At 35.6% G+C, this 22,735-nt stretch overlaps 1 protein-coding gene across 3 annotated transcripts in view; it reads left to right on the plus strand.

The window, feature by feature from the left end:
- Window positions 1–20,392, plus strand: part of LOC132194305 (homeobox protein engrailed-1a-like) — a 48,778-nt gene extending 28,386 nt beyond the window's left edge. Inside the window, exons 2-4 of one of the 3 annotated variants that reach the window (XR_009441529.1) lie at window positions 3,529–4,915; window positions 18,288–18,394; window positions 19,568–19,587. Coding sequence is in view for 2 of the 3 variants with exons in the window: in XM_059615482.1 (XP_059471465.1) it covers window positions 3,529–4,910 (1,382 nt within the window). In the remaining variant the exon portion in view is untranslated. Of the gene's footprint in view, window positions 1–3,528; window positions 4,916–8,987; window positions 9,007–18,287; window positions 18,395–19,567 lie in introns of those variants that run through there. The other 2 variants (XM_059615482.1, XM_059615483.1) reach the window with 2 other exon arrangements.
- Window positions 20,393–22,735: the final 2,343 nt, after the last annotated feature.

The following is a 22,735-nucleotide window of genomic DNA, read 5'->3' on the forward strand; positions in this document are numbered from 1 at the left end:
TGAAGAACGCCTGCCCGCCTTCTGCGCGCTCTATTTTATGCCTAAACACGCAAAAGAAAAAAAACCAACTCGCATTTATCAATTTGCAGCAGATGGCTTGAAGATGTAATTGAAAATTAACATTGGGCTGCAATTGAAAGTTCTGCAATTGGGATGTAAAAAGAAGCAGAAGAAACACAGAAATATACATTTAATCATATTTCTATTTAATGCATCAAAATCATTTTAATCTATTTCAAAAATTTTTAATTGAGATTTGAACAAGCTTCGGCATTTTTTTTTTGTACGGAAATTTTTTATTTATCTTTTTTATGGGAGGGACTAAAATTTGATGTGCAACTTTCTACGAATTGTTATAATGATATTTATTATAATTTTATAAAGTCTTCGAAAAAACATGCGTAGCGAAAATAAGTACTTTGTCTAAACATGAGAATAAAAATTTTAAAATTATGCAACAAAAGCAGTTTCCGTGTAGAAGATTTGCATTTCTAACAACAATTAAATTAAACATTTCATTCCCTAAAATCAACTAAATATAAGAAGATCTGTTAAAATGACCTTTAAATTTTTAATTAAAGCTAATTTTTTTGTAATTTTCTATATAAGCAATATTAATAATTGCATGTTATAATTAATCTGAAAGTGGATTATTTTCAATAAATTTAGGGTGAAATGAAAAGCCCACCCAAGCTATTGCTAATACAAATTTCGCCAGCTTTCAAATTGCAAGAGGCAAGAGGTGAAAATTGAGTTGGGAGATAATTTCCCGGTTCTATTAGGAGGCTAGAGATGCAACTTAATTAACTCAAAGTACGTGAATAATGTTGGCGTAACGAGCCTTTTAGCGCGAAAGCGAATTCCTGCCGCCCTTCTCACTTTACTTGCACGCGCGCCGTGAAAGGGCTCAAGTGCCGACGAAATGTCTCTTTGCTGAAGCGGCACAGTGTAATTAAGACAGTTTTCGCAGACTCATATATCACTCGCCGCACCAGCAGCGAGTTCATACGGCGCAAAAACGCCAACGGAGTTTCTTCCTTCTTGTGACGAAAAGGAAGGAAGACACGCGGCTTGGCACCGAAATAAGGCAAGGAAACGTTCTTGGAGAGGGCGAAATTAGAGGGTTGATGCGCGCACTTGGGGTGGAGGGAAATGTTTATATTTGCTAATTGCCAGAATTTTCTTGGAATGCGAACTCGGAATTTCAACGGCACAGAGGGGAGACTAAAAGAGCTGCATGCAGACGTGACTTTTAGAAGAAGCAAATTGCGAACAAAATGTGATGATTAATTATGAAAATCCAGATAATTATGTTGATCTTGATTGCCTCTATAATTAGCCCATAATGATCAATTTGTCAGTAATATGATTTGCAATTTAAAAAAGAACAGTAATTGGCAATGGCTATAACATTGAACGTGGGTAAGATAAATGTTTTAATAGAAAAAATTTTTTCAATAAATGAACATATGTGGAAAATTTTCTCGATTTCTGTAATTTATTTTTGATACATTTAAATTTAATCAAATAAATAATTACTTTAACTCTAAAAAAAAAGATGAATTTTCCTATGCATTAAACAACAATATATTATGCTTCCTCAATCTTCAGTTTATTTAAAAAATTAGCAGTCATAATATCACTATATAAAAATACATCTCCATAAAACTCTCCATGGCCTTTTTACTCAAAAGCTATTTGATATTTAAATATTATTTTTTTAAATTAATTTAACAAATTAGTGAACGAACTTGTCAGCAAATATAATACTTCTCATTTTGGGCAAACATATTAGCAAATTTTGCTGAAATTTAATGCCGCAATGCAAACTTTCAAAGCATATTAATTGTGCAAGGTTGGCAACGTGAAACCTTGGCAAACATTGATTTTTGCGATGAATAAATCCGAGCCAGCAGGTGGCCGGCTCGCTCGCTGGTGGGCTTCGGCTTCAATTGAATGAAGAAGTGCGCGAGTGTGTGTGTGATTAAGTCATAAGGCGCTGATCTAAGACACTTCAAAAGGCGGATTAAGTTTCGAGCGCTCTCAATAGTTCACGGGCAAACAAACGCTCTCTTATTTCGTATATGATATAGCAGCGGCCAGTTCTGGTCCATATAGCACGGACCGACATAATAAGAGGCTTAACGACCACCCAAAATGTGGACACACATACATATATACCCACATCAGGAAGCTTCTTTATTTCCCTACCTGCCGAAATGTCCTTTCAATATCACTTGTGAGAGAAAACAAACATTTCCAGTTCGATGAAAGGGATAAAGATATATAATTTTAGTTTTATTTCCCTCCAATTATACTTGTCAAATTTGTGGTGCCGTCCGCCCACTCAGTCGGTTGTGGAGCGGGAAAAAAATGATGTATGGATTCGTTGGCAGCATTTTTGAATCAAATTATGCGTGGATGAATGAAAGGACCACCGTGGCTTGATAATTACGAGCACGGCGACACGGGCAGGACGCTGACCCGGGTCCGCTCTCAAATATACATACGCAGATTTGAATGAAGGGGACAAATGACGAAGCAATCTTATGTGATTGTAAAAGAAATAAAATATTTTAAATTTCAATTAGTTTTCTAATTTTATCTTTTAGTTAAGTTTGAAGTTACAATTTAAATTTTTTTAACCAAAAAAATTCAATTTTTAGAATTTTTTTTAAAATATGTAAATTTTAATGTTTAAAATTTGTACTTAAATAATTAAAAGTCATTTTCAAGCGAGTTTCAAAATGCTGAAAAGAAAAATATTGTGAATATATTTTGATTTGCGTTTGCAATAATTTTTTTTTTTTTTAAATTTGAGTCAATATATGATAAAAAAATTATTTTTTTTTTATTTATTTAGCATTCAATCCAAGAAATTGAGGCTATTAGTTATTGATCAATTTAAGAAATCAATTTTCTGAAAGCAATAAATGTCAAATCGTGATGTTCATTACCATAATTTCTTGAATGAAAAACTTCACCAGCCACGGGCGTTTGGGTAAACAAAAGGGTTCCATATGCGTTTTTTTATATGAAAGTTTTGGAAAAGTATTAACCGCGGACAATCAATCTTCCGAAATTAGCAGTTTCACGTGAAAACGTCAAAATCCAGGCCCGCCCAAAGGAACAAACACTCGAATACGAGAAGAGTTTAGTCCGTTTCGTGACTAACTAAAAATCTGACAATTAAAACTTTATCCCGGCCCTTGATGACTGTTTCGCGTGATGACAGCTGGAAATAAATTTATTTTCGTGGATATATTCATGGAAAAGTTGTCAGAAGACAAAACTGCTCTCTCGCTGCTTTACGAATTTTCGCTAATGGCCCCAAAAGTGGTGCGCTTTTCTAAACTGCGATCCGAGTTTCGTTAATTGGCTGCAATCAATCCATCAGCTGCGCGCATGCATGTTATCTGCTGGGCCACTCTTTTATACTATCCCGGCTAATAAAGCGAGAGAGAGGGGGAAGCATGGCCGCTGACAGACGTTCGCTGCAGCGGCTGCTGCTATTTCTGTGTTTTTCAGCGGTTCTCCGGCTGCCACCATCCGGACACCATGACCAGAGTCATCGTGAATGGTTCCAGACGGGACACCGGCAATCGGACGGCGCGGACGGCGCCTCTTCTGTCCGGGGGCCGGCTTTTCCTGTCTGGCAATTGCTCGCCCATTACGGTTGCTTTCAAGGACGAACCAGCCGAGCGGCGAGGAGGAGAATCGCGCGCCGGGGCTGCGGCCTTGACGCGCACGAACCTGCAAGATTCCTACTGCTGCCTCACGGCTTGCTGACAACTCGCTCGCCAACCAGCTGTATCGTCGCCAAACTGTCTGTGGAGGTAGGAAACGGACTAACAATCCTGACTATTTTTCTCGGCACCGGCCTCTATTTGTCTCTTCTACTGCTTACCATGGGCGATATTGAAAGCAATCCTGGCCCTTTGAATGAGGACGATAAAGCTTTCTTTCTGTCAGCTCTCGACGGCCAGCTCAATGAGAAATTGAAATTCACTAATGAAAATATTGGGGCGCTGAAAACAACGATGGATGATTTGGTGGCCAAGGTGGAGGCGGGGGCCGAAAAAGTGAAACATTTGGAATCGGAAAACGCTAAATTGTCTGTCCGAGTCACCCAACTGGAAAATCGTCTGGCCTCGCACGAAGCCGACCTGCGGCGGAAAAACCTGGTGGTTTTCGGCGTGCCTACTGCTACCAACTTGCAGAGCGCCGTCGGCGATCTCCTTTTCAACAAGCTGAAGCTGCCTCACCGCCCGCAGGACGAGCTTCTTGAGGCCACTTTCAGGATCGGCAAAGAGGACGCCGCGAAGCGCCCGGTTATTCTAAAATTTAAAACCGACCAAGTCAAATTTTCAGTAATGAAAAATGTTGCAAATCTGAAAGGAACTGGAATTGTCGTGTCCGATGACCTAACACCAGAGGAACGAAAGGTCAGGCGGAAGCTGGTCGAGGCCCATAAGACTGCTAGAAAGCTCGGAGTCCAGTCAAAATTGCGCCGCCGTGGTCTTGAGCTCAATGGGCACGAGATCTCGGCTGCCGAGGTGGCCAAGGACGGCTGGCTCCGCAAGTACGTGCCGCAGTTCGACCAGCAGCAGCAGATGGATGGTGAGAGTGAGGGGTCCAGCTCAGATACCAGAGACGGTCGACCCAAGCAGAAGAGGAATAAGAAGAGGAACCGAGCTGCAGCCTTACTCTCACCCAACGAGCAGCCCTCCGAGCCCCAAGCCGGCGGGTCCCAACAGGGTTTTGCCTCAGCCCCTCCCAACAGCAAGTCCAACAGCAAGGACAACAAGGCAAAGCAACCCCCGAGGGGCCAGTCGACGAGGAGCTTGGACAGGCTGCGATCGGCCAACAGCAAGCGAGGGTCGGACTCAGATGTGAACAGCCAAAACTGAAACTAGTAAGTGAAGTTATACACTTTTTTTGTGATAAGAAGAAAAAAGCAGAAAATTATTTAAAAGTTGTTAGTATAAATGCTCAGTCACTCGCGGACTTGGATCATGTGCGTTTGCTCCGAACAAATTTATCTTTGCAAATTGTTGATGTTGTTTGTATATCCGAAACGTGGCTCAAAGAGAAACATAATATTGATAAAAGGTATGAAATTGAAGGATATAAATTAATCAGGCACGATAGGAAAGAAACTCGCGGCGGCGGTGTTGCTTTTTACTTAAAACGTAATTTAAAGTTCAAAGTGGTCTGCGCCTCTTCGGAGAGTAAAAATAATTCGGCAGAGTATTTAATGGTGGAAGTTCAAATTTTGAATGAAAAGATTTTGCTTGTGGCTGTCTATAGAAGGCCATCACCACAAGTTAACTTTGAAGATCTTTTTAATGAAATGCAAAATATTTATTTTCAATACGATAATTGTGTTCTGCTCGGAGACTTCAACTGTAACTTCAAAGTAAATTCAAATCTCCTTAATAACTTAGAGGCACATATTAAACAGCTTGGCATCAAAAGGCTTCCCATTGAAAACACGCACATTTCTTATAACGCAGTCACAACAATTGATGCAATAATGGTTTCTCCAGAAGTTAGTTATGCAAGCTTTGGCAAATTGTTTAATATGCTATCACACCATCAAATGCTTTATGTTATTATTGAAGGTGAGCTTCCAGAAAGTATGAGTGACTTTAAATACATCCGTGAGTTTGGTAAAATTGATCGCAACTTGTTAAGTACTGAAGCGTTTAAAATAAGTTGGCACGAGGAAGTTGAAAATATTTCACTTGAAGCGAGAGTTGAATCTTTTAATAAAAAAATTGTATCGCTGTTTGATCAAGTAGCACCAAAGAAAAAAATTAAAATAATGAAAAAAATTTAAGCCCTCATTCCCACCTGGTGTCAAAGCGTTGATTAAAGACCGGGATAAGGCGAGAAGAAAGGCAGAATCAGATGGCAATATAATTGCATTTAATTTGTTTAAATCACTGAGAAACAAAGTTAAACAAAAAATTTTAAATTTCCAAAAATCAGTGATTTTTGACAGTCTAAATCAAATCTCAGGAACAAAGCATATGTGGAGTAAGTTGCGAGGCTTAGGTTTGGTGAAAGATAAATCCAGAGTTGCCGAGCTTTCTCTAAGTTCTGACGACCTTGTAAATGATTTGACCGTGAAAAGACCCTCTAATATTTTGAACAAAATTGATAAAAATTTCTCAATCCCTCGTAAAATTTCAGGCGATAAATTTTATTTTAAACATGTAACCCCATTGGAAGTGAAATTAGCGCTGAAAAGTATAAAGTCACCCTCTGAAGGTACCGACAATATTTGTAACAAAATGCTGCTCATGATTATTGATGTAATTCTGCCATCTCTCACGTTTATTATCAACTCTGCGCTGCAAACGTCATATTTCCCAGCTATCTGGAAAAAAGCTATTTTGATGCCTCTGCCAAAAGTTCGCAGCCCCGCAAGTAGTTCTGATTTCCGGCCAATTAGCTTGTTATGTGTTGTTTCAAAAGTGTTGGAAAAAATTGTCTTTGATCAAATGATGGAATTTTTATTAAAAAATGAGGTCCTTGATAGGCTTCAATCCGGATTTCGGAAATTGCGCAGCACGACAACGGCTCTGTTAAAAATTGCTGAGGATTTGAGAGTTTCTATGTTTAAAAATGAAGTAACGTTAATGGTTTTTCTTGATTTCTCAAAAGCATTTGATCTGGTTGACCATGGTCTTTTGCTGAGTAAACTAAATCAATTGAATTTTTCCGCACCTGCTTTGCTCTTCTTTGAAAGTTATTTATCAGGCCGTCAGCATGCAATTAAGAACAGTGATGGAAATTTTTCTAAGTGGATGAATATTGAATGTGGCGTGCCCCAGGGTTCAGTTCTTGGGCCGCTCCTTTTTTCTCTGTACACGCACGATTTATCGGCAGTGCTAAAGGATAGGTGCAAGTATCACGTTTATGCGGACGACACTCAGCTATATCTTAGCTGCCTGTCGAATAATGTAAACGAGTGTGTTAAAATCATGAACGAAGTATTAAGAGATGTCGTGTATTGGTCGGAAGCGAATGGACTGAAACTCAACCCGAGTAAATCGCAAGCTATGTTTGTTTGTTCTGAACGAAATAATTCTAAAATCTCTGCGATGTTAAGTGAAAAATTATATTTAAATGATGTTGAGTTAGATTTTGTGCAAGATGCGAAAAATCTTGGTGTTATGTTTGATAAGAACTTGTCTTGGAACGCGCAAGTGTCTAGAGTATCGCAAAAAGTTTACGGTACTTTAAAAAGTATTGAAAAATTCAGAAATGTTACTCCCGAGAAAGTCCGTATAAGACTTGTCAAAAGCTTGATTCTGCCACACTTTGATTATTGTGACATTGTTTACTGTAATTTGACAGCCACGCTAATTAACAAATTGCAAGTACTGCAAAATCATTTAATCAGGTATATTTTTGATGTAAAGATCGGACAAAATTTATCACCCTTGTATAAAAAATGTGAAATTCTGAAAATCGCGGACAGGCATAAATTGAAAATTCTAGTTCAGACACACAAAATCTTGTATAAAAATAGTCCAGAGTACTTGAACGATTACGTTACGACAATGTATGATGTAAATTTGCTCGGGCGCACGAGAGCGCACCGAATGAAATTGCTCGCACCGTTTGTTAGTGTGGAGGTACCGGAAAACTGTTTTCAAGTTCAATGCTATAGGCTTTGGAATGAGTTACCATCAAATCTATGTTTGAATGAAAATGTTAATTTTTTTAAATCGGTACTGAAAAAGCAATATTTTGAGCAATACTAATGTTTTCTCTCTCTCTTGTTTTAAAATTTTCGTTTTTTGTCATTTATTTGGATGAGTTCATGTATGGGGCATAGTTGCCCTAAATTCGAACCCAATAAACATTTCTTGAACCTAAAGCAAGGTGGTGAGCTGCGAGTGGAACCGACAGCTTGTATTCTCCTCCGCTACTTAATTACTCACTCCCAGATAAGCCACTAGTGTTCAAAGCCAAATTGGACCACACAAATGCAGCACTTGTGTTTGTTTTTCGTCTCCGCATAGAAAAAAGAGAGATCGATGCAGTGAGCCGGATTTTTTTCGTCGCCCGAATGCGCCGCGCTTCTCGTTTATTTGATTTCCTGGCTCAGATTACAAACGGCATTTTTATTTACTCGGTATTTTGATTCCTAATTAATCTTGGTCGGCGCTTGGTGCACCTGCAGGTGCTCGAAAGGAGATCAACCAGCCTTGATTTAATTGTATTTACACAGTAGAAAGATTGGTAAAATATATACCAGAGGCTTTATTTAAACAGTGGATAATGAACGAAAGCGTTTTAAATTTTTAAGTTGAATTTATTTTGCATACATAAATTTGAACATTGCTTTTATAATTTATTCAATGGAGCTTATTGAATTACTAACCAAAGATTTTATTACAAATCACTAATTCATTTCTGCATGCTTTTCTATCACCTAGTAGTGCCTTTATAGTTATAAAAAAAAAAACTAATATCTAAATCCACAGAGCGTAGTTCCTGACTTAATGCACTAATTTCAAACAATTTATCATTCAAAAAGTTAGAGTTTTGATTCAATTCGTTCAGTTCCAATAAATTAATACTTATTTTAACGTTTTTTTTTTTTTTAGAAAATATTCTTACTAAGGTTTATGTAACAAAGAGATTACTTATTCACCAAACCTTCAATTCAAATTCAAAACGAAAAATTAAATCGGCTTTCTGATATAAAAATATGATTCCCCCTTTCAATTTCATTAGCCAATTTGGCAATTTATGACCAACTGATAGATTTTTAGAGCTACATTTTGAGCGGGAAAAAGTATTTCTACAAATCCCAAGTGATTCTGCTCCAGGTCACGGATTTTAAACCTTTCTGTGTTTATTTCCTTTTTCTGTTGTAGTTTATTTGTATAAATTTCTTATCTTTTTGTTTGCGTTCTTCTAACTAAGCCGTGTAATAACAAATGTTTTAATTTCTGTTCGTTTAGGAAGAAGTAAGTACCGCTGACCTCCTGATGACCCAACCACGACTCCTGTGACCTCTTTACTCTCCGACACGTGAGCCTTTAAACTAAACAACCGCAAATCCCCAATCAATACGTTTTCTTTCTTGCGTTTGCCGCCGCCGGTTCCGACCTTACATCGCTGATAACTTATTAGTCCTGACATTCGCGTCCCCTGTACCTCCGCGTGTTTTTCCACTCGGTCTGCACACTTTTTGCTAATTAAACATGAGTGAACTGGAGCAGAATTTATTACTGTAGATAAGCAAAAGAAACACGAGTGAAATGATCCCTACTGAATGCATAATTATTCACGTTTAGAATTCAGGTAAAAATTCATATAGAAAGGAGATTTTGCAGAGACCTTGTCAATCAATGACTATATCTCTCACTAACTGGCACGTTTTATACACACATTTTTATCGCGATTCCAAACTGCTGACTGCATTGATCATTACTGAAGCGTGGAGGAAATTTTTGCAACTCAAGAAAAATGCCATTTGAGTCGCAATTGGCCTCAAATCGTCCGTTCAAAATCGCACACATCCAGACGAAAAATGACAGCAGCACGCGAATTCCACAAATTTCTGAAAGTCATCGCCGTAAATCACCACAATAATGAACGATCGCGAATTATTGAAAGTCATCACCCGGTGTATTACTTTAAAATGCACCAGGGTGAAATTAAGGTCGTTTATCCGGCAAATCTCTCGCAATTTTCCCATAAAACAAGCACAGATCGCTCCATTAATGCTGACGAGCCAGAGCCGCCCAGAGCGTTTGGATGACTCCTTTTTTGCCTCGTGAGTCTTAAAATTTTATTACACGGTGCCGCAGCCCACCCCGGAGTGTGTAAATATTGACTGAAAAAATTTAAAATAAATATTAGGCGAACGGAAATAAAAATACAATCAAATATGAAGAGACTAGGCCTTTGAGTTTCTTTTTCTATAGTTAATGTGTTTTAGGTTTTAGGGTTATACAGTTAGCCTTCAAAATTTCACATTTGTGAAAATTTGCTTGAAATTTAATCAAATTAATTTTACTTGGATCAATTGGAATAAAAAAAAAAAATAGAACCTTTTACTCAAAATATTTCAAAAACTATATAAATATTGGACTATACCTTGCTGAAAAGAAACTAAGCCCATATAATCGTCTAGTTTACTCCCCCCCCCCCTCTTCCAATAATTTATAATCGCCTTCCTTGTAATATTGTAATCATGTGATTTATGACGAATACATTTGACAGATTAAAAATTTTGCTATCAAAAGAATGAAATTTATGATAGCAGAAAGTATATTAAAACCAAAAAATTTATTGTATGTAATCAAAATAATTACATAAATAAAAATGAAAGTAAATAAAAATTTGATTATTTGAAAATAAAATAAATAAATGTTGCAAAAATTATTTATAATTTATAAAAAATATTATATTATTGTTTTTATAAAGTATATAATATTTCATTTCTGATTAAGCTATTTTTAATTTAGTTGCTATTTTACAATAATATATTTAGTCAAGCCATATGCGCTAGTGAGGTAGGTTTAGGTTCAGCTGCAAATCCTGCAGCGTCTTGATCCACGTGTTATCTAATTGTAAGGCAAAGTGGCCTCTTTTTGCTTGCGCGAATACGGAGAAGGCCGGCTCCCTTTTCGGTCTGGCCGCGCAATTTGCATTTTTGCCCGCGCTTCATCCACACGCGCGCGGCGCGTATCATTCTGCTCACATACGATTTGAGCGAGCAGAGACCACCCGCATTGCCTTTATATTTTATAGCTGTCATGCGTGCGTCTGCGTGCAATAAAATCGGCCGCTTAATTTCTCGGCTGTGCATAAAATTAAAGCTGCGTGTAATTACCTCTCGATGGTCATTAGCCAGTAATTGTGCACTTTCGGGGTCGACCCGAACCGAATTATCGCGGCCGTTCAAGTCTCTCTCTCATGAATAGAGAATGGGAGGGCCTTTTGTCTTTTTCGCCAACAAATTAAATTTATTTACACACCGCCGGGCCTTGGGTAAATATAATTATTTTCTCGCTCAACTCTTTCTTCCACGCCCGTCCTTTCTTAATTCTGATTCTTTTTTTTTTGTGTGGAGGCCACCAAAGAATAAATATCGTCATCGTCGCTTCACACATTCTGAATTTTGATGTGCAGCGCCGACGCAAAAAAAGCAGCAGTTGAATTGCAATCGAGTCTCTTGATATGCGCGGCATGAAGGCAATAAAATTTCATAATTTCGCCGAGGAAATAAATTGAATGTACCAGACGCGTTTGACATGATTGCAATGAATAAAAGTATCGACGAGTAGCGTGCGAAAATTCTGCGCCGCTTTTATAAGAAAAGTTAATGGAATTCTCTTTTCGGCGGCGTTTAATTGATGTGGGAATCACTCGAATGTTTCAATTTCACGATTTAATGGCGTAATAAAAGTTATGAGAGTACTTTTTAGTTGCAGGTGGTCGTGTTCATTTTTTTAATTCTGTCAAAATTATGAAAGTTGATATCTATACAAAATAATTCCTCGTTTTATAAAATGCAATAGCTATTATTAAACAAATGGACACTCCAAAAATTTTTTTGAAAAAACATTAAAATGAGACGTAAAATTTATTGGAATTATTTTGATTTTATTTTGCATTAAAAAAAAATCTTTTTATTATATTTACCCGCCTTTTAATTTAATATTATAAAAAAATTCACTTTAAAATTTCCTACTTCATGAATTTATTTCCAATTTTAATATTCCTTCTTCAAAACAATAATCAAGTCATAATCAAATTAGAAAATTAATTAAATTCAACACGGTTTGCAATGCACGGCTTTCATCACTTTGCTTGTACGGATAAAACTTTTCATACCGCCGGAGAAAAATGTAAATGTAAACTTTGTGACGAGACAAAGATTTCTCAGTACCACCTCCTTAAATGTACAAAAAGAATCAAATCCCTAACTGAATATGCTAAAATGGATAAAGATAAAACCTAGTATAGATTATATTTAACCTTAAGTTGACACTTTAATTCTTAACTATTATAATGTCTTGCTGAAGTTGTACACAATTGTGTTAAATAAATGGAAATAAATAAATTTCATTTTAGCCTGATTGTTTCTGGGATTTGTTCTGAAGAAATTTAAATAAAATAGAAATATTCACGGAATTTCAATACATAAATTATCAGTATTTTATTCATACATTGTTGCAAACTTTGTTCAGTTTTCGTCTCTTCAATTTTTTTTAATCTTGGAATGGAACGTGGACTGTCGCAAATAATTTTTACCCTTCACGCTTTCCTTGAGAGCAGCACTTACTTGATTTATATATGCGAAACGCAAATTGCCTTTTAACGTGATTAATTCTTAATCCGCATTAAATCTCTTTGTTTGCAACACGTTGCGGCAAATTTATGGCTCGGCAGATGCCACCATTACTCAGGAGGAACTTCAACTTTAATGGAATTATCACATATTCCGCCGATTTCTTCATCTCTCTCCAAGCATATTTTCCACCGCTAAAAGTTAATTACCATTAATTTTGCGCTGGTATTTCTTCGGTATTAATCGTCTGCCATCCGCGTGGCATTCTGAAAATTGAAACAAGTTCTGTCCGTCCGAATAAGGGACATTAAAAACGACTTGTTTGCCTTTCTAAAAAGTCATAGCCGGCACAAAGTATATAATATGAAAAAAGAAGCAACTCTTAATTGGTGGTGCCGATAATACACACGGCCGCTGAAAGGAATTCGCAACGTTTTGAGGGAAAAGTAAATTAATTAATTTCACTATAGGAGTTTTGATATTTTATGGCTGGACATTAAAAGAGTTCTAAATCTCTTAATTTGGCACTCACTCGCGCAACTCGCTTTTCTTGCGGCCTAATTAACTCATTAGCCGACAGCAATAAATTTATAAACCGCTAATGCGAAAATATTTACCCAACCAAGAGCAAGGACAAAATTATTTCCGAGTCTCGTCATTATGTGGAATTTGCATTTTAAGTCAAAATTATATAAATATTCCAATTTTTTTAATAATTTGAAGCTGCAGCAATGCAAGCACAAATAATTTATTAAAAAAAAAAAAAAAATATTTCCCCATCCTAACCTTTTTTGCCTACAAGCTCGCAAGAATATAATGAAGAATATTTTATAAAATTATAATCATATTTTGCTAACTTTTAATAATTTATTAGGAATGTTCCCCAGTTTGTCAATTTTTTTTCATTTATACTTTTATAAGAGCTTAAGTTGCGCCACCCGTGCGCTTGCAGCACCTTAAATATTCCGCGGCTAATCTCGGGCAGCTATTAATGCGGCATTAATAAATCATGATTGCACTCCTGATAATCCGCCCCTCGCGTGTATCAAAACGGCCGGCGGCGCTCTCTGTTTGTTTGTTCGGTGGCTCTGGCCATTGTTTTTCTCTCGCCGTTCTTTCGACTGTGCCAATCCGCCGCACTTTTGCTCGCATTTCGTTCTCCGTCGCGAGCGAACGTGTGTGGTCTGCGCCGTTTAGGAAGCTATATTATAATGTTATTATTATATGCCTCTCATCCTGCCACTTTCCGCCGCGCGCTGAAAAACTGCGCTAGACTTTTTATTTATTATAATAACGGCAATTTCAGTCACAAAAGGCGAATCTGACAATAATTTCGCGTGCCAAGTTTATAAAATGTATTAATCTCTCATAGCATTCATTAAATAGTTTTCAATTTTCTATTCACGTGGTGATTTTGTAATTATTTAATTATTAAAATTTTTATTATTTTATGGGTGTTTCCACATTGAAAACTGAGAAATAAATTAAATTATTGTTTTTAAAAAACTTCTTAGGTTCATTTTCCATTTAAATGAAATTTGTATAATTTTTATTAAGTATCCTATATTTGTTTTAATCATATACAATTTAAACATCATCAACTTTCTACTTTGTGGATTTGTTTGATAAAATAAATAATAAATACAATATTAAAAGCTGAAGAGAAGAGAAGAATAAATTTAAACTAAATTTAAATACATTTGGAGAGTGTAGCCGTAGCCTTTCAAGATTCTTCATTTTTTTTATTTTTTTTTATCCAAAACAATATTATGTTAAATTCACATATTTCATTCATGTTCTTGTGAGTTTTTGTGCTAAAATAATTTGATTTAAGTATAGGAGAAAGTTGATTTATTTCTTTAAAGGAAATAAAGATTCCTTTCTTTGTTTTTCATTTATTCTAAATGGCATCAAATGAATTATTAATTAATACGCAGACAAAATCCGGACAAAATACAAACTATTTATTAAATTTTACAGAATTAAAAATAACAATAAATGTTATTCAATGTGACTCCCGTAGTTTGAAAATAATATTAAAATTTTATTGATATAATGAGAAAGTTGATATTATGTTAATTTTTTTTCATAATTTCTGGATATTAGCAATTGGAATGTTTTACCAAAGAGAGCAGAGAAGTAATTACTGCATCGATCGGTATAAAAGGAGATCACTTGAAAGATATTTGCCGGGGAGCAGGAGCGTGCGAAAGCCGGTTCACACTGTGTATAGTAGCGGAGAGTGAGTGGCCGGACCACCCAGACGAGCCTTTGTGCAGCAAACCCACGCGATTTATAGCTAGAAACGTAATTATTATTCCATAACAAGCGCCGATTTAATGCACTTCTCAAAAAGGGCCGCTCGCTGCACGTCGCATTTTTCGAGGGAAGCAAAATCCGCGCGTTCTCGCGAATTGCAGCAGAAAGCAATGAGGTGTTCGCCTGGAATAATAAATAGACGGATTAGCGCTGGCGAGTGAGCGGAAAAGAAAGAAAGAGAGCAGCGAAAATATATATGATACAGCACACGCAGCAATAAATTTCATAATCGCCTGATTTATTATGCATGCAAATTGAAATATAATACGGTGCGAGAAGACTTGTACAAACATAATTAATTATCGCGATGCACTTTACTTCACTACTTTTTGACTTGTTAAAATTGTACATTGACGCTAAAGTGAACACCCTAAAATCGTAGGATGAAAGAAAAACATGCATTTAATTGTATTTAAAAAAAAAATCAACTTAAAGGAAAAAATAAAATTAAATATTTATATTTTAATTTTTAACACTTTTACTATTTTTATTAAATTATATTTAATTTTTTTAAATTGTTTTCAAACATTATTTTATAAAAATTAGATTGACAGCAATAATTTTTGAAAATTCTGTTTATATTTACGATATTTACATTAAATAAAATTTCTTATAAAAACCTTACATAATAATCAAATAATTATTTATAAATTAAATTTTAACATCAATTAGTTACATAAATACAATTGGTTAAAATCACCACTCCTCTTCTGACCATGAATAAATGGTAAATAAATAAATAATCATCATCAACTGAAAAGTAAATACAGAAAAAAATTTATTCGCTTTAAAAATTCAATTTGTCAAAAAAAAATTCCACTTTGAAACTGTTCTCATGAGGGGGTATGAAAAACTTATACCCCTCAACTTCATTGTTTGATATTGAATTTATGGTAATTTAAACATCAAAATCTTTATTTTTTAACAGCTTAAAATAAAATTTATGGTCGATCCACACTTACAATTAACATTCGCACCTAATTTCCCGCAAAGGAAATGCATTGATTTTTCACGTCGGTATACTCGCGCCTTTTGAATGTCGATCCGTGTATATAAATTTTAAGCGAAACCAATCGACACAGAATTTACGAGCCCAACTTTGCATAACACGGAGCGTCATGAGAGTTTTGTGTGTCACCCGATCTGCTGCACCACTTTTCAAAACACACATTGAGCCTTTGTGCGCTGGCAGCAATAATTTATACACACATCGTCGTGCGGATTGTATTGTTGACATGAAACACATAATCAGGCATATAACAATAATGACCTGCGCGCACATAAAACACTTTTTATTTTCAATTGCTTCGACGGACGCGCATAAATAAAACCGTTCGGTAATGGGCGTTTTTCATGACTTTCGCACAAACACAAAAGAGCAGCTCGAATAATGCACACTTATTTTATTTATATTCGTATCGAACGCGCCAACGCAGAAATTGAAGCTAAACACTCGGAATGCATTTATTTATTTATTTGTGTTTCTCATCCTTTGGCTGAACAGAAAAAAAATATAAATAAAACAGCCGGTGCGAAGTAACATGCAGGGCTGGACAATGCACAATTAGTCCGGCGCTTTTAAAGATCCGCAACCCACTCGAGATAGAAATCTGCTCGATCATTAGCTGTTTTTATCCTTCTTTATTTCTCTTGGTTCGTTTTGAATTTAGTTGGAAATTCATATCTGCTGCTGTATCTCTGCCTTGCATTATTATATAAATAAATATATAGAAGAGAATCAGACTTAACTTCATTAGCATCTGAACTGATTCGTATCTGCTAATGATGCACACACGAGAGAGAATAAAACACACACACAGTAGCGCGGAGAATTAATGTTTTGTGTTTGTATAACAGCCATTTTTGCACACACACGCAGCAGCTGCGGTTTTTATAATAATTCGCGGCTTGATTGTTATGAAACTCCGGCGGGCACACGGCGCGTGATATTAAAAGTTACGGCGTTTTCTGCAGCTTTTCGTGTGTCTCATTTGCACATGATTTATGTCTAAATTTTTGCGGAAAGAGCAAAATTATAAAAAGTAATGTGTGTGTGTTTATAAATATATACGCATGAGATAGGGTTTCGCGGAAGGAACTCATTTTGACCAGGGAATGTGTCATAAAGAATAATTGATTTTGCTAAATTGCTGCTCTCGCAAAAAGAATTTCGAGTGAGTCCAGGTGAGTTGTTAAATTTTATTCACTTTTGCGCTGAATTAAATTACAAATAAATAATTATTTTTTTAAATAACAAACCTTATGTCGAGTCCTATAAGTCAAAAAGTTAGAGTAGTTTAAATTATAATTGCTGATGACTCATCTTATTTATAATAATTATTTTACGTTCACTCTGCAGTCTGATTAAATAAAATCTTTGTTAGGAGCTTATTTAAATCTTGATAAATAATAATGTTTATAATAAAATAGCCTGAAAATCCTTATTTTATTTTGTATAATTTTTTTTAGCTAAATGAATGTGATGCCAAAAACAAACAATAGTAGCTTTTATTCTTTTTAATATTTAAATATTGCATAAAAAGTGTGGAAAAATAAAAAAGAATTAGATTATAATAGCTAGATTATTTTAATCAATTAAAGAAAGAAAATTCAAAGTTAAATTATGAAATTTACTCACCTTAGGTAATTTTAAATTAAACGTTTTTGAACTTTAAACAATTGCACCTGTCCTGCAACGCAACCATTTGGCTGTATATTCTGCCTTCAATTTTAATCGCCTGCTAATTGGTGGTGACACCATTAACGTTGACGCAGCAATTAAAAGCACTTTTCTCATTCGTCGCATTTGACATGCGTCAATCGAGAGCAATTAATCTCGTAAAAGGCAAACCTCGGCGCATTTCACCACTGGCTATGAGATTTCTCAACTCGCCGGCCGCATAAATAAGCGGTCAGCTCTCATTACACAGCGAATATATTGAGATCTAACAATTTGTTTACGCTTTATAGGCATATGTTTTTATTTGTATAGAACAGATGCAAAGTGCGGCCGCGCACGTGTTTTACCGGAGCTCGGTGAGAAAAACAAGATCAAATATCAGAAGCGGCTGGATTTCTAGAGCGATTAGGCCGCGAACAATACGAATATAATGAATGTAAATAGGTGTGACATGTCAACTCCTTAAAGGGCCGAGTAAATCCCCTCGAGTGTATTCCCAGCATTAGAGAGCAGCATTAATGGTTCAATTACGGCTGCATGTCATGAAATTGCAATGCCCGCCATTGCGTCGCGTTTTTTTTCTTCATTAAATTTTCCTCATGCCGGGAATAAACTCGTACAGCGTTTATAAGGACATGCCGCGACTGAGAGTGAGTGCTGCTGTCTAACTCGCGGCTGCCATTGGCGGTGCCTTTCCTGCCTGACAGAGATTGATTTAAGCAGCACGGCACTGCACGGAATGATAATTTCACTCTGCTCACTCGCGGAATGCTCGCGCTGAAATTTTCTCATTGTCAGAAAAGATATATACGCGCGCGGTTTAATTAAAGAATTACGACGCGTTCGAATTCCGCGGAATGCTCCGTGTCAAGAATTTTTATCCAGGAGATTTTTCGAATCGAGACTCTCTCTTGAAAAAGAAATTGCTTTTCTGACGCGCGCTTGATTGTGTGTTCGCAGGTCCCAGGTCGCGGAAACTGAAGCGCAAGGAGAAGAAACCTGAAGACAAGAGACCCCGCACTGCCTTTACCAGTGAACAACTGTCAAGACTTAAACGGGAGTTTCAGGTAAAATTAATAATATTAAAATATAAATTTTTAATAATATCTTCATCTTTTAAATCGTAATACAATTATGTAACATATATTAATTATAATTAATTACATTTTTATCATATTTATTACAATTATTTGATTTTTTTAGCTTGAAATTTTTCATAGACAAATAATTTGCATGAAGTTATGGATTTAATTAATTCATATAGGGAAATTTTTTAATTATATTGTATCTCTCAATCAGACATGTTATAAATTAATTTTACTAAATTCTCTCCTCGTGGAGTGTGGTGGTCCTCATTGTGATTCTTCCGGTGGATAAAAGTTATAGAGATCATTTTTGCAATAAAAAATTTACTCAATATCAATGATGTATGAGTGTTAACACAGAAACTGACATGAAATTCTTAAGAGAATATAATTGTAAGATTATCAGAAGTATATCGTTTCCTTAAAATGCTTTTAGATTGTTAAGGTTTATAGATTCTATATAAAAAATTTCAAGATTAGCGCAGAACCTTTATTTATATAGATAGATGCTGGCAAGAGTGCACAACTATGAAGCCTAATAATGGCAATTCTAATATAATTAACAAAGATTTTTGAACTTTTAATACTTGGAATTTTCAGGTCCTGGTAAATTAAAAAAAAAACATCAATTAATCAAAGTAAAAGAATTAATTTTCTTTTGTCCTCCAGAAACAAAGTATGTTTGTCTTAAATGGTAAATCTTCAATTACACCAATTAAATTATATTATGGTGATTTGAAGTGAAAGTTGGCTTTTCCCCCCGATGGACTTTAAATTCAAAACAACACCGTGAAATTCTGCTAAAAAACTTAAAATTTAGTTCTGTTTTGTAACAAATCCTTTGAGAATTTTCGCTTATAAAAGTGGGGCATTTTTAATAAAATTATGCTATTTTATCTAGTATATGGGAAGAGTGGGGAAGAGTACATAATTATATCATTCTTGGAAAAAAGGTTTACAATATTTCTCATAATCTTATATTAAGAAAAAAACTAACTGATCATCTATAAATTTAATCTTTGCGGATGCTTTTTTCAATGCAAGGTAACCCGGTTTCATTTTACTCCCCAATTTTAGTTATATCGATATTATAAGTAAACCGAAAGTAAAAGGTCAAATTTGTAACCTTTGGACGTGTTATTCTTTTGTTTGCAGGAAAACAGGTACCTGACTGAACGGCGACGACAAGCTCTGGCCGCAGAGCTGAAGCTGAACGAGTCGCAAATAAAAATCTGGTTCCAAAACAAACGTGCCAAAATCAAGAAAGCGTCCGGCCAGAAGAATCCGCTCGCCCTGCAGCTGATGGCGCAGGGGCTGTACAACCACAGCACGCTAAACTCGGGCGTGGACAGCGACGGCGAAATGATCGAGGGACCGGCGTCGCCCGCCTCCACCAACGATGACTAAACAGTGAGCGAATTAATTAAAAGAGACACTCTTATTTATTACGAGGACAATGAACGAAAGAAAGTGCTGCGGTTTATTTATTCGGTTTGCACGCGATTGATAAATACAATTAATTGACTCTTTTGAAGCGCAAATCATTTGAGGATGACTTGCCATACGAGTGAGAGAGCAACTGTGCATTTCCTATTTCCTATTAAAATAAACAAATAAATAGATCTTGCGTATAATTCCTCCCCTCCACCGTGAATTTGATGTTGAAGAAAAAAATTGTATAATAAATTAGACGAACTTCGGACGGAAGAGAATTGTGTAAATTACTATGTTTATCGTGCATAAATACTTGTCCGTTTATGTATATCAGGTAAATTGTATTATGCAAATATAGTGAAGCATGATGTATTGTGTTGTGTACTTAATATGTATATTAGCGCGAGAGAGAAATATTGTAAAATATACACACGTGGTCTATACGACGATGATAATTATTAAATACCGCAAGGATATAAATATATGAACGTATTATATGCGAGGCGATTTAATATTCAATAAAACCTGATGAGTGTCAAGCTGAGATCAATTTGCATTTCAATTACAACCCGACTGACACCTGCCGAAACCATTTAGGAGAATTTATTGATAAATTAATAATTCATTAATCGTTTAAAAAAATTGGAGCCTATTTTATTTAATCTTATCTTCTTTTGTTGGTTCAATTTTTGAATTTCAAATTTCTTTAATTAGCCAATCTTATCAGCGGAATAAATAGATTTTGGAGAGATATTCGATTTCGCCACCGCATAACAGCCCTGAGAACCAAAGTTGGTCTCCAATCGCAGCTAAGCATCTGCTCAAGTATTCAAAATGGCCGAGGGACCACATTCCGCAACCATGCTCTTGCATTACAAAGAAGAAAAATGTAGCAGCAAGTCTCGTCAGAAGCAGCGAGTACAAAAACAAACAAGTCCTAGTAGAGTTCCCTCTCTCTCTCTCATCTCGCACGATGAGAGAGATGGCCGGTGATTAAATACGTTTGGATTGACCCAATTTGCCAGTCATTGTTAATTAGAAACAAGTGACGTCTATCCTTAATTGTCCGTCTGACAATGCATGCAGCCACTTGAGCAATTCATATAATTCGAATCTATGTATCAATACAATGGAGCTGGTAGCGTTTGATGTTGTTGTTTGTGTGTGGCCAACATTAGCCCAGTTTCTCTCTATACTATGTTGCTATTTGCGATAATCACCCTGACGAGTCGGCCGTGTGTGATGACGAGGCGCATTTCAGGAGGAATTAATGACGACGACGGAGAGCACCTGCCTGCCGGACCGACGCTTGAAAAACGTGTGCGACTCGCTTGACAGCGTAGGCAACCATCACGGTAGGTCTGCCGCGCCGGCTGCATAACTCGGATTGCCTCAGTGGGGCAGCATTTTTTTTTTATTCAAATGCAATAATATATCAAGTAATTTATTTAAATATATAAATTTGTCTTTTGAAAAGTCTTTTACACATAAAATTATTATGTAAAAAATAGTGCTGTTTTCATAACAAAAAATTAAATTTTGTTTAATTTAAATAATTGGCTTGTGGTGTGTTATAATTTTAAATAAAAAATTGCCCTGTAAATCATTCAGTAATTTTATAGGGTTTTAAATATTTTTTAGACCTATAGTTATGGGCAAGGTTGAAGCTTTGGTCTGAAGTGTCCATTCAAGGAGCCACGATGACGTTCAAAAGTCGCATCGCAATTCAAGTTAGTTGATATTTAGATTTATTTCTTATTTTAATAAAAAAAAAAGTGGAATTAACATCATTTTCAATAATGTGTCCGTCATCAATTAAATTAATTTCATTTAATTGGTTATTAAGAAATTCTCTACATTTATAAAGCAATTTTTACTTAATTTAGTCTTATTAAATTATTAAATTTTTTATATATTATATACATTTTACCATTTTAAACTATATTATTGAACTTAGTTATGGTTTGAAAACATATTTTTTAAATTTTCCGATCGCACATTACAGTCAAAAATTAATGAAAATCACATCGATGACTGCTTATCAGTAATTCCGTTTATCACAACCTAAGAACATCATGAATTGGCCAATATCAATAATATTACGTGAAATTTAAATTTGAAAACTTTTTGTGTCAAATCAGTAAGAGTTTGTTACATCAAGATCGCATCAACCTAAAAATCGCTAAAAACATTAAAATGAAGTAATAAAAAACTGCTCAACAACACAATCAATGTGCTAAATTGATCAGCATTAATTTTAATAATTTAATGATCATATTGTTCATGTCGACAAGGACAGAGTGAAATTAGCATTGATTGGCGTGTGTGCTGATCTATGATGAAAAATTAATGAGCGAGTTGACATTCATTATAGGAAGTTGCTATACTTAATTTGCAGCAGCGATCACGTATTGGAAAGCTGACCCGTGCCGCGCGACTTGTTTGCATTATTTTCATTCGCGGCGGCCGCGAACTCCTCATTTGGACAACGATGGCGGTCGTGATGATTGACGCACCAGTAAACCTGTTAATCGCGGCCAAGCTGTGAACAGATAAACAAATTGTGCGCGCGAGCGAGCGGCGGCGGATGTTTTTCTTTTGATCCGCGTGATTGGTAATTGGCTTTCATGGTATACATAAATAGGGATAATTGCGCTTTAATTAATTCAGAAATCAGAACTGATCAACCTTGCATTGGTTTTCAAGAAAAAATGGTAGTGCGTGGTATTCATGGAAAGATTGATTCAATTTCTTGCTATCTATTACATTAACAGCAATTAAACAGTAATATTAATTTAAAAAATATTTATTTGTACACATAATAATACTCCAGAAAAAATTAAACTTCCTGAAAAGTGAAAAAATTATTTTATCATAAATCATAAAGCA

The sequence above is a fragment of the Neocloeon triangulifer genome, unplaced genomic scaffold (genome assembly GCF_031216515.1).
Source record: "Neocloeon triangulifer isolate White Clay Creek 2 clone unplaced genomic scaffold, ASM3121651v1 ptg000006l, whole genome shotgun sequence".
Taxonomy (NCBI): domain Eukaryota; kingdom Metazoa; phylum Arthropoda; class Insecta; order Ephemeroptera; family Baetidae; genus Neocloeon; species Neocloeon triangulifer.